Below are 13,525 nucleotides of genomic sequence, written 5' to 3' on the forward strand. Positions count from 1 at the left end.
TGGGGAAGTACACTTAATTTCAGGGGGGGGGAAGACTCCGCCCCTGAAGAGATGATTGGAAGAGAAGAAACACCACTGCTAATAGCATCTTTAAAATAAGTAAGTCACGTACATTGGAAAATAGTTCACGAAGAGGATTACCAATAACAAAATAATTGTGTTTTTGTACTTATTTCATTTATTTAAAAACTAGTATTTGGTTTAATTACATTTTTTTCATACAAAATCTCTGATTTAACATTTTAAAATTGTTAATCAAATGAAATCTAAGGATATTTTGCAAAAAAAAAAAATAATTAAATAATTAATTTAAATTATTTTCGCAATGATTCTTTATTTTCAAAAGTTTTTAAAACTTCTTGAAATCTCTTTTTGTTCAATCAATAGACTCTAAAAATGTTTTACAACGTACAGTAACAGTGGCGTAGCATGAGCAAGGAATATGACACAAGGCACATAGGGGCCTTTTCATTTTTTAAAAATTACAACTTTTATTAGAATTTTAAAATTTTCTTTATATAAATAATTTAAAAAAGAAAAACATTAAAAGTTCCAAAAAGCCCCCAGTTCTATCTTACTTTACAGGCAGTGGGATTCAGTGACGAGGGGGGGGGGGGGGTCGAACAGGGCCCATCCCTAAAAATAAAATTGCGGGCGTTGCATGTAATTGAGAGAAATAGCATATAAATCAACTTAAACTTTGAATCGTAAGTTTAAATGCATCGCTAAAAACCTCAATTGTCTGGGAAATTCTAAAGCTCCCCCCCCCCTTTTTCCAGACCTGCACTTCCCTCCCAACTGTCAGCCCTCCCCGAAAATCTATCCTACTAAGAATTAATGACAACAACTTAATTGAACCATAAAAAAATAACAGTGTTTCCACAGCAAGCGAAGTTAAACATTTATTAAATTCTTTTTGCTAATTTTTACCTCAGTGATACTTCATTTTTTTATTATATAATAATCTTTAATTAACATGACACTACTAACACCATATCTTTTTGGTTTTCATCCAATCGCCAAGACACTTTGGAAAGTCGTTGAGAATACTTCAGGCTGTGTTTTTATTTCAGACATTTTTCTGAAAAGGTGTATCAAAGAAACTCTGACGTGTGTAGGTTACTGCCATTATTTTTTTATTTTTTTCTGAGGGCGACGCCCCGGCAGTAAGGCGGTGCGGTTTGCCACCCAGAGTTTCACAGCCGCTATCCGTTGATTAGGTGTCCTCCAGCACATCAGCAGTAGTAACAGTTGGTCGCCCCGAGTAACCCAGCGGCTACCTGAGTGCAAAGGATCATTTGATTGCGCGTCAGGAGTACTACTTGCTTCGACTCCCGGTCTAATGCCGCCTTGACATAACCCCCCCCCCCCCGTGAAATATGCCCCCCCCCCCCACATGGATTATAACCCCCGACTGAAGTTTAAAAAAGAAAAATATAATGTTGATTGGACATCAAATGAAAATTGAAATAACGACGTTTCCAGGCTGTTAAGGAAAATGATGCTTTTTCCACCTTAGCCAAAACATACTAAAAAAATACAGGACTCTGGCCTTCAACAACGTTACTAAATTAATAGAGAATAAGCTCCCAAGTTCAGAATGCTACCTACGTTGGCTTTTGTGCACACTGAACGCATTTGTTATGCCTTTGATAAATTATTGGAAAAGTTCCATTAAGAAGCAATGCCGATTGGAGACTATTTAGAGGGCTACTATATTGGCAGGCCACAACGTCGACGTCGGGGACAACCTATGTTTCCACTTGATATGTGGAACATGCACACACGCGCTGAAGACCATATGCCAAAAACAAACAACTCAGTTGAAGGCTGGCACAGAAGTTCCCAGTCGAATATCTGATGTTGCCACCCAAATATTTTGAAATTCATAGCCTTTATTTAAAAGGAACAATCGCTTCTAGAGGATTTTTGTACACAAATAAATTCAGGTCGCTGTTTATCGAAACAGAAAACAAAATATTGATAGCAGTTTTCGAATTTCAACTGTTTTTTAAAGTACCAATCACACGAATATTCTACAAAAGGGACAAGGTAGGCCTCTAAGATCGAGGTTTAAGCAGAACCAGGGTTTGCACCAGGCGACTTACGGTAGTTTAAACGGTCACAACCGCGACCCTGGAAGATATTTAACCTCACTATCACTATTGCGGAGGATGACTAACGTACAGTCAATGCTTTCATACAGCTAGCCCATGGGCGTCTGAGCTTTAGTATGAACAAATCCGCACCCCTGCAACAAAGATTTAAAAAATTGCAGTGGCGTTGTTTATATTTAAACTCAGTTTTAGAAAACAGGGTCAAAAGACTATAAATACACAATCGGTAACGCGTTGATGAAACCCTTACAAATTGTTTTATTACCCTGGTACGTAGGACTAGATCGTAGCAACGATGACGGGTACGCTATTTGGTTTAAACATTCTTTAGCATTCCACGGTGATCAAGAAGGAGATTTTGATATCTATGATGGAATTTTTAAATCTCATTATGATGATGCTACATTGTTATGAAACAAATTGTATATATTTCCATCGTGTCAGTAGCTATCCAAAGGATCGACTTACAGAAGCAGCTAAAACAGATCTCAAAAAACTTATTGATCAATTTGCAAATTAAAAGCATTGGAAAAGAACTTAATAAACTATGAGCATTTTTTAAAACATTGTGTTAAAACATTTGGTTAGAGGCGTCACAAGGTCGGATGTTCCTCTGTGCGTTTTTAAAGGTGTCACCCCATCGTCATCAAAAATATTTGCATTTTCGGTGGGATGTCACACCTTTCTCACTAATCTTTTATTATTTTAGCTGGACACAACATAGTTTTGACAGTACATTCTACGATGTTTTGGCATGGTTTTAGGCCTAAATGTTGTCATCGGACGCGTACAGTACCCTTGTCCCTGCCTTGTGACGCTACTATGTTTGATTACTAACAAATTAACTGTAAGCCTGTAACATTTTTACAAAACTATCGGGTAGCAGCAGTAGTTGGCTTTCATAATAATATAGTATAAATATATAATCAGCGCGTATCAAATACAAAATGTGGAGAATATTTATATTGTTAAAATTTATATATCGTAAGTAGCAGTTGATCTCTCCGTTTAACTCCTTTGTAGTCTAACTGCTGACGAAAGGGCCCACTGATAATTTTTGCATAGGGGCCCGAAAATCCTAGCTACACCACTGTACTGTACATCGATTTAAAAAGTTTCTTTAACGATTTGTATTTAAACTTGCATACTATATAAAATCATATATTAGATTTAAAACTTTGCACACATTTTTGTGACAAAATATAGTCCATAAGCAACGTGACAATCGGGAAAAAAACTCAATGCTAACCAAACTCAGAAAATAAAAACATTAACATAGTTTTTAGAGAAAGGGAGGGGTTGTAAGCTGCAGTGTGAAGTTATAAAGGTGTGGTTGTGTGTGGCGGGGAGGGGTAGCAAGTTATGTGGATGTGTCAAGTAGGGTATAGCGAGGTAAAAATCGTGACGTTATAAAACGCGTTACGTTATTTATAGACGACTCTTAATTAAGAAAAAATTCTAAAATATAAAATAAATGTTGTTCCAAATACATTTTCTATACAATTTGAACCCTAACTGTTATTTTAATTTATGAATATAGAAAAAAGTTATTTTAAATGGTTTTCCTGTTTTCTTAGGTTTATAAACGTGTTTTGTTTGTATCACTGCATAGCATATATACTCGGTGGATGGTCCAACACACTTTTAAATAACACAGTGTATTTAGCATTGGGTCTTAATATTAAGTAAACACTTTGATATAGGATAGCTATGATTTGAACTTAAAAGTAGGGTCAGAACTAGCAAGCCGCCTTTATTGTTTACCTAACGTGAGTCTGGTACCCATATATTGTGTTGTTAATGATGCGAAATATTATAAATTTCACACGACATACAAATATCATGTTCAAAGAAAAATGTTATTACTTTTGTACATGGTAACACTATTTCAACAAAAGGGCATTTAAATATTCATGTTAATACAATGTTATAAAAATAGCTTACTTCTATCCACAGAGAGACCCAATACTCTTCTCTTGTAGACATGGACAACCCAACGTCTGCACTAAATCATGTTGAAAATCACATTTTAAAACCACAAATCCCATCCCGTTTCCCAGATGTGCACCCATGTTTAGGTAAAAGGTTTTATTTTTATTGGCTAAGCAAAAGTTTACACCCGGGTGTGATACATCTTTTATTAATAATAACTCACAATAGCAACTCTTGTCGTATATACGTTGTTACAAGTAACATGGTCTAGATCTATATTTGATTGCAACCTTGTAAGCAACTTCTCCTTTAAAGATTTATATTCATACTTTAACGATGAAACTGGTTGTGTTTTTGTGTGGAGCAAATATATGATTGTAGAAAATATGCATATAGTACACATCATTGTGCTTTAATTTTTAGGGTTTATAAATTTACATTTAACTGTAAAATAATGTCTAAAAATGCATTGCATATTTATTCTAATATATTAGGTTATTTTTCTAGTACTATTAATATGAGTTGAAAATAACCTTATATGACTTGTCGATCAAAAATATTATAAATATACCTGACAAAAATTATACAAAGTACTTCTCTTTTTTATGATACATAACTTACAAAACTTTTGTTTATATTCGAAAAAATAATTTAAAAAACTATTCTTCTTCGTTCTTAGTTTTTAGTGTTGGAAGGGATCGAGCCTTATCTGCCAGAGGGTTTGAGCTCGAGACTTTTTTCGAATTTATCAACTATTAGCTTTGCTGACTCGACCATGAAAAAAAAACCTATTTAAATACTTGTTATAAGCAAATAAGGTTATAAAGATAATAGCTATATTGAATATATTGCATTTTCTGCGAACCCAAAAAAAAAAAACAAATCGCCCTTAAATTTTTGATTATGCTGATCTTTTAATGGCCTGGTGAAGGCCATATAATGAACACTTTGTTAACAGTCTGTCTCTATTATTTGCTGCTGCTTGTTATTCATTATTTAAAAGAAATATGGTTGAATTAATTACATCAACACTTCATTACATATATATAGCAACGCCCAAGACTGTCATGTAAAATATATTACTTTTTTTGCCCTCAGTCAAAATAATCGAAGGCAATAGAATTACGAACTACCAATAAGGCACTTTTATACATGCACAAAATTGAGTGTATTTTCTGTATTTGTATTATGTCTGCCATTATCGCCTCCATCTAGAATCAACTACTATTTATTGGGGCGTCTTCTGGGACATTGAAAATGTTCAAGTTGGAATTGATAGAACAAACTTCATGATTGAAAAAGTCAAGGAGTTCGTTAAGTCAAAGCAAGATGGCCGATACGTACATAAGGACCCGCTATTTGTATGTGCAGCTGACTTCAAAAATCAGAAAGATTCATTAGTCAAGGTTTTACAAGAGGCAAAGGTGTGTTCGTTCAATTTTAAACTTGCACAATCACAAGAAAAAGAAACAAAAAACGTACTAAACGGCGATTATTAAAGGGTAGAGTGACTATTGTTCTGGACATATTAAAAAGCACATCCCTTCCTTGAGATCAAATATAAATTTTGTTTTCCCATCAAAGCCTGTGTTATACAACGTTACAAGTCAGTTTATAAATTACAAAAACAATAATAGCAAAAACAATACATCGCAAGAATTTGTTTTTAAATGCAAAAAAAAAAAAAAAAGCTTTAATGATAAGCTTTTATTTAATTATACACTAAAAAGTAGAAAATAAAGGATTTTACTTTAAATATATAATAATACACTACTATGTATATAACTATAAAGAAAAGCGGAGTCTCTGCATTATACATTGGATTCCTTAACTAATATTTAGGAAAAGACCAAAGCTTTTATTTCTCGTTATTTAAATGGTGGTGTATTATTTTATATATATACAAAGAAAATCGTTTCTTTTCTCCTTTTTAGTGCATCTAATATATAAAGCTCAGTTCTGTATGTCGTTGACATACTTCTATGGATTAAAGTGTTAGATGATTAAAGTCCTTACGGTCTAAATTTATGAGTTAAAAATTAATATTGAAAGTTTTGGGAAATAATTTTCATTTATCAAACTGAAAGTAATAATTGTCGGCATGTTCATTAAACACAAGTTTTAAAAAAATATCATCTTTTACAAAAATTCTAATTATGTCTTTATTTAGTCCTATAGCACTTACTTCCCTTTGATAAATTAGGAAAACACAATTACTTCCCTTTATAAAACCATTGCATTAGTGGAAAAGAATTTAGTTTTTATTACTTTGTTTTGGTGTTGGGAAAAAAAATAATTACATAATTAGCGGGGATTGATCAAGTGCAAATGTTGTAGGTATTTTACGGATAAGCTTAGAGTATTATAATTGTTCATTAAATTGAAACAGGCGCGTTCGTTTAAGTGAGTGCAAAAGACTATGAATAAGTTGGGGTACTATAGTCGTTCATTAAGCTAAAACAGGTGATTCCGCCCCGGGCGTTTATGTTCGCGTTAGTATTTTCTTTGTGTTTAGGTGGGTTTGCGTTAGTGGTTGCGTTTTGATTTGGTTCGTTTTTGTTCTTTCTTTTTTCGTTTTTGTTTGTGTTTTTTTTCTTTGGGTTTGTACTTGTGTTTTTGGTTGGTTTTGCGTTTGGATTTGGTTTGTTTTCGTTTGCTTTTTCGTTGTTTTTTGTGTTGGTATTGGTGTTTGTGGTTGTGGTTGGGTTTGTTGTTAGGTTTTTGTTTTCGTTTGCTTTTATGTTTGTTTTTTCTTTGTGTTTGTATTGGTGTTTGTGGTTGGGTTTGTTGTTAGGTTTTTGTTTTTGTTTGTATTTGTAATTGTGTTAGCGTTATGTTTGCGTTTTGTTGTTTTGGTTTTGGTTGGTCGTGGTTTGGGTGCGCAGTGCCGGGTTTATGATGATTACTAAACACACAGGTAATGGTCTTTAACAGAAAGGTTTTTTACAGAAGCCAGAGCAGGTCCTGGCCGGTACGGCTAGTTATTATATAAAAGTTTGAAATGAAAACGTTTTTATCCTTTTTTCAGTAGTTTAACCATCGTAACAGAGTTGCTTGAATAAAAACTATTTCGCACCAAATGAACATGACAATTTTATTAAATTCAGTAAAAAATAAACCGGGAGTGATCTCCCCTAAACTTTCTCGAATATTCTTATATAAAAAACAGGGGATAGGAACTTGGAATATAGACATGAGATTTAATCCATTTTAAATACTTAAACTTTTTAAAATAAAATAAAATCTTATAGAAAAATAATTACACACCAGTGAACGCCAAATAAAATGTGCATAATAGTGCGAAATATTATTAGTACTTTATAAATTTACATTAGATTTTGAGAAATCGGAAATAGCGTAAATTAGTACTTCCGGGCAACGGAAATTACTAAAAAAATTGACAGAAGGTGGAGAGTTAGATCTTTTAGTTACGATTTTGATAAAATACTTATATATGAAATTTCATCAACCAAGCTGTAACGGTACTCAAGTTATCGTGTTTACAGACACACACACAGACACACACACACAGACATACACAGAGACATACGGACAAGATTGCAAAATTATTTTTTTCCGTATCAGTGAGGTGTAAAACGTCGAGATTTGTAAAAATCTCGATTTTTTTTTTTTTTTTTTTGCACGATTACAAGACTTTCTCTATAATTCGTATATACGAGAAAGTAAAAATTAATCATCTAATTTAATCAAATTTAATGTTATTACATTGTTGTCTGGTCTTGACCCGCGAGCCAATCTTTGCTATCGATCTCTGACGAAAGAAAAAGCAAGTTAAATAAAAACTTATAAAAAAAAGAATAAAAGTGTTGAGTCATAATCCCTTTTCTAAGGGTGCACTAAAAGAGTACATGTTGGATCTTCTTAACTTGAACTACTTGAATCTATATAAAAACTAAAGTATTCCTGCGGATGGCGGACCGACTGTTCATATCTTTAATAAAAATGTAAACCCCAGAACGGATCTGGTTCATTTTTGCCACATTGGTTCATTATAACACTGGCCGAATTTAATGACGAAACACGCGACAGGACTAAACATCGATAACAACGGAGATAATTAATTAAACACAGCTTAGACCTAATTAATTATTGAAACAGTTTAAAATGGTTAATGAGTAGGCTTAGCCTCTTTGCTACTGTGAGAATATTGTATAGTGCAAGTACGGTGCGGAGAGAACAGAATGATCGAGTTGATACGATTTATGGGACATTTGGTTAGTAGTCAACGATAAGTATAGAAGCATTAGCTTTAGTTTGACTATAGATAAATAGAACATTCAACCGATTTATTAAAACCCTCGAAAATTCGTGTTACAGTACACAATACTTGTAACAAGGTACCGTATAAATCGTGATGCAGATATTGTTTTGTAATGGATCTATGTAGATCTCGTAGTATTGAAACCGTCGGCCACATTAATTATTTGCTTAGTCTATTTAAAGACCTCATCAGGGCTAGAGTCCGGGAACTCAATATTAGACTTTATGATCAGCGGTTGAGCGCTCTACCACGCGATTACTAATGCCACATCATGTTTTCTTAGATCTGTAATACGTAAATACAATTATATTTTATAGGTCGAATTACATCACGTCCTGAAGGGGAAGGATTCAGCGGATAATGAGATCATTGAGTCTTTCGATAAGTTTAATTCATGGCCACCTCAAACAGCTGTTGTAATAATTACAAGTAACGTTTGCTCTATAAATTACAAATGTATCACTTCGTTGTCTAGTGCACTACTGTGGAAAATTATATATATATATACATATATATATATATATATATATATATATATATATATATATATATATATATATATATATATATATATATATATATATAGATAAGTGATATATTAAATATAAGTTGGAGATCGGGGTCGGAGTGGTAGGGCTGATTCCAAGCTGTTCAGCTAAGGTCCTGTCCCTCGGGTCCATCATATGTGTAGAGAGACGGGGTCAGGTACATGGGCAACATCTGGCTCTTCTAAACTTAATGGGCACTGGTTTTGTGATTGAATTTCCAATGCGCAAATCTTCAGATGGTCTACATAGAGTAGGGAGCCATTTTATATATAAATAGACAGACATAATATTGTATGCTCTTTTATTTATTAGGTGACAAGAGATTGATGGAAAAAATTAAAAACCGTGTAGCAGATCTAAAATTTAAGTGTGATTTGTTTCTAATTTACAAACAAGAAAGTATTGAGCTGAAGCAATATGTCCATAAAGATAAAAGAATTTCCTTTGATGAACTCATGCAGGTTGGTTTGAATATCTGTGTTATGAAATTGCTTCTAACTGTCATCACTTGTACAAGTTGTTGTTTTATATCCTAATTACTTTCTTTAAAAAATACACTCTTTACGAGATGTGAAGAATAACATAATTTATTAAGTTTTTAAGCATTTCACAAAGTGATCTAACAATAAATCTTATATTTTAACAGCTCTCTGGCACAAATAAACGGTACTTTCAGAAGTTTTTTGAGCTGTTAAAGTCGTACTGGAAACATATATGTGATGTGAAACAACAAAAAATATGTTTCAAGGCGCCAGAAAATGGTCAACAAATATGGTTTAAGAGCATCAAGGGAGGAGAAGTTGTCTTCTACCTAAATTCTGACCAAAAGAAAAATGTAAAAATGAATTTTACTGTGAGTAAATCAACAACAGCCCAGGAGATGAGGAGTTCATTGACCTTTGCAACATTAATTCTGGTTTACAACAATCATCTGCTTAAGAATCTACAACAGGTGAATTAATTATGTATTGATGTATAAATACATACATATATATATATATATATATATATATATATATATATATATATATATATATATGTCACAGGCCTTTCTCCTACCTTTTATATTACACATACAAAATCAAAAGACAAGCCTTCTTCTTGCAAGTTTTCATATTTATTTTGTTTCACACAGGCATCGTGTCCACTGAGACATCGCCATTTTCTCGCCCGTCCTCACTTCTTCCTTTCGCGCATGCGCCCAGTCCTTGTCTCTCTGATGCAATATCGCCTCCCTCAACACACACACTCCCAAGATACAATCCACCAACATTTCACTGTTATAATATATATATATATATATATATACATATATATATATATATATATATATATATATATATATATATATATATATATATATATATATATATATGCGCCTGGGTGCGTGTGTGTGCACGCGAATTATATAATTATATACGAGCCGACCCGCGACGTATCATACGTTGCTATTTTGTTGTTGTTGTTTCTAATTTTCAGAAATTCATAATTTGTGAATTCGACAGTACCAATGCTGCCACTGAAAATATTTGCTTTAAAACACTAAAACCCAACTTTCCCCCAACCCCCCCCCCCACCCCCCTCCCGGTGAAAGCAGCCTCCTCTTAGTTACCTCCTCTAAGTTTAAAATCGTTTCAAACTAAATTATCTGCACCTAATAACCGTCACTTAACCTGGCTCTACGATTGTAAACATTTAGCGTGAACCACAGCTCACCAGACAATGTGGGGGTAGGTGTGGTGTGGTAGCGATAGAGAAGAAGAGTGCGGACTGCAAGGCGCGCTTGCAGCTTGTTTTCTAACGTCTCCAAGAAGAGAATTATATATATATATGAGCCGACCCGCGGCGTATCATACGCCGCTATTTAGTTGTTGTTTTTTTTACTTTTCAGTAATTCATAATTTGTGAATTCGACAGTACCAATGCTGCCACTGAAAATATTTGCTTAAAACACCAAACCCCCTCCCTCCCCCCCCACCCCCCCCCCCCCCCATCCCGTGAAAGCAGCCTCCTCTTAGTTACCGCCTCAAAGTTTAAAATCGTTTCAAACTAAGTTATCTGCCCTTAATAGCCGTCACTAAATCCTTCTCTATGATTGTAAAATGTAAATATTTAGCGTGAACCACAGCTCACCAGACCATGTGAGGGGGGTGGGGGTGGGTGGTAGCGACAGAGAGGAAGAGAGGGGACTGCAAGGCGCGCTTGCAGCTTGTTTTTTAACGTCTCCCAGAAGAGAATTATATATATAGATATTAATATAAAGTATTTAGACTGACTTTAAATATTTTTAGCGCAATTTCCATACTGAGGGATTGCGATTATTAACTCGTCATTTCTGGATGGATGTGTGTCCGCAGCTTTAAGTCGTATCTCCTCCTCAACGAAGCAATATCGAGGACTAGATCCAAAAGCAAATATGTTAAGCAAGTTCCGAGGATGAACATAGGCCAAAAAAATTCCCGGAATTCCTTCCTGGATTTCCCGGAAAAGCCAAAAAATCTCGAAAAAATGCAGTTTTTGGCCCATATCACGGCAACCAGACCACTTAGCGACTTGAGCAACACATCAATCATTTGTTCCAGAACCATCCACTTTTGACAACATCCAGAGATTATCCTTACTGTTCAAACAACCCGTTTAACAGCTTTTGTAAACACAACTAACATGTAGGCAGATAGATTACTAGACATGGAATTTGTTGAGATTTTAACACCAGAACATAATTATTTCCTAACTGAATGCAATTCAAATGTTTTTAAATAATGTTTGTGATGCTCTGAATATGTGTGGCAACTGTGTAAGTGTGCAAACTGTTCTGGAAAGACAACTTAAATTAGTGGATGTAAAAAATTGCACGATTTCTACTTTAAAGTTGGATTTGGCACTTCATGTACTTTTTCGTTTTTCGGGTTTGTAAATAATGTACAGGTTTTATATCAACATTTACATTTTTACAGCGTTGAGCAGTGTTTCTTAAACTTTCTGGAGGGAGCGAACCCCATCAGCTACGTATATGCATTCATAGAATCATTCTTAATAAGAAAAATATATTTTTATTTTTTTCAAATACAAAACAATTGTAGCCTATATATTTTACTGATGCACAAAATTAACCGTGCATCATAATCACATTGTTCTGAAAACAATACCATTCAAATATGATTTTTACACAAAAACAAAAAGCTTGAAAATGAATATTTACTGCAAATCAGTGTGCCTTCATCTAGTTAGAGCGCCGTCTCCCATCAAGTTCCATTGTTTAGCATGTTCTTCCGTCCACTTTTGTTGTTTGCTTTTCATAGTTAGTATGAAGGGATTAACATAGACATCAATCACAGGACCTACAATCACGACAGTCACCACTCCACTATTGGGTCACGATTAAGCAATAGAATGTATCAACGTCACATCACATATATAAACGTCCGTAAAAGTTGGTGTCAAAGTTTCGCCAAATAGAAATACCACGATACGACTAAGTGTTACTAGAATTCTCGTTATCATTGGATTACTGAGTTTTAGTGGTCATCCATAAATGACATCACGTTCGTTTGACGATTTTTAAATCTATCCCCTCCCAGTCCCCACTGCATAAATAGCTTCATGTTTGTTTGAAGAATTTAAAAACGAATAAAGTAAAGCTTCTATACTACATACTAAAGTAATTAGTGATATGATTTGACGTTTGCAATTAAATTTGTAGAAATATACATAGTTATATTAAGAGAGTGATTATTTCCCCTAGTTCGTTTGTCTTAATATTTCTAGGAATCATTATTTCAAATTGTTTTTTTTTACAAGGATTACAAAACAGATTGTGTTGCGCTCACTGTGTGTATAGTTGTTTTTTTGTTTTAGAGTGATAAATAATGTTTTATTTTGTCGGCCAACATTGTTTTTTTTAATTTATCACTTCAGAGTACTTTCAATTTATTTTACATGATAGCGAAGTAAAGACATACAGCTAGTATAATATATATATATATATAAGAGCCGGCCCGCGGCATAACATACGCCGCTATTTAGTTGTTGTTTTTTCTACTTTTCAGTAATTCATAATTTGTGAATTCGACAGTACCAACGCTGACACTGAAAATATTTCTTTAAAACACTATAAGTAGCTCGTTAAGGACCATAACCCCCCCTCCCTTTCCTTCCCCCCCCCCCCACGTTTAAAATCGTTTCAAACTAAATTATCTGCCCCTAATAGCCGTCACTAAACCCGACTTCACGAAGGTAAACATAGCGTTAACCACAGCTCACTAAGACCATGTAGGGGTGGGGATGGTAGGGAGCGCGTTTACAGCTTGTTTTCTAGCGTCTCCCAGAAGAGAATTATATATTTACGAGCCGACCCGCGGCGTATCTTACGCCGCTATTTAGTTGTTTTATTTTCTACTTTTCAGTAATTCATAATTTGTGAATTCGACAGTACCAATGCTGCCACTGAAAATATTTGCTTTAAAACACTAACCCCCCCCCCCCCTTTCCCCTAACCCCGACCCTACAACCCCCCCCCCCCCCCCCGCCGTGAAAGCAGCCTCTTCTTAGTTACCTCCTGTAAGTTTAACATCGTTTCAAACTAAACCCGGCCCTACGATTTGTAAACACTTAGTTTGACTACAGCTCACCAGACTATGTGGGGT

The 13,525-nt window shown here is 34.4% G+C and overlaps 1 protein-coding gene across 1 annotated transcript in view; it reads left to right on the top strand.

Moving 5' to 3' along the window:
* Positions 1-13,525, top strand: part of LOC131936734 (uncharacterized) — a 28,954-nt gene that overhangs the window by 892 nt on the left and 14,537 nt on the right. Inside the window, exons 2-6 of the mRNA XM_059293794.1 lie at positions 4,074-4,195; positions 5,265-5,473; positions 8,649-8,760; positions 9,192-9,340; positions 9,526-9,831. Coding sequence (XP_059149777.1) covers positions 4,102-4,195; positions 5,265-5,473; positions 8,649-8,760; positions 9,192-9,340; positions 9,526-9,831 — 870 coding nt within the window. The 5' untranslated portion in view covers positions 4,074-4,101. The remainder of the gene's footprint in view (positions 1-4,073; positions 4,196-5,264; positions 5,474-8,648; positions 8,761-9,191; positions 9,341-9,525; positions 9,832-13,525) is intronic.

Source organism: Physella acuta, unplaced genomic scaffold, assembly GCF_028476545.2.
Source record: "Physella acuta isolate Inbredline_101_S28 unplaced genomic scaffold, ASM2847654v3 ptg000186l, whole genome shotgun sequence".
NCBI classification, from domain to species: Eukaryota; Metazoa; Mollusca; class Gastropoda; family Physidae; genus Physella; species Physella acuta.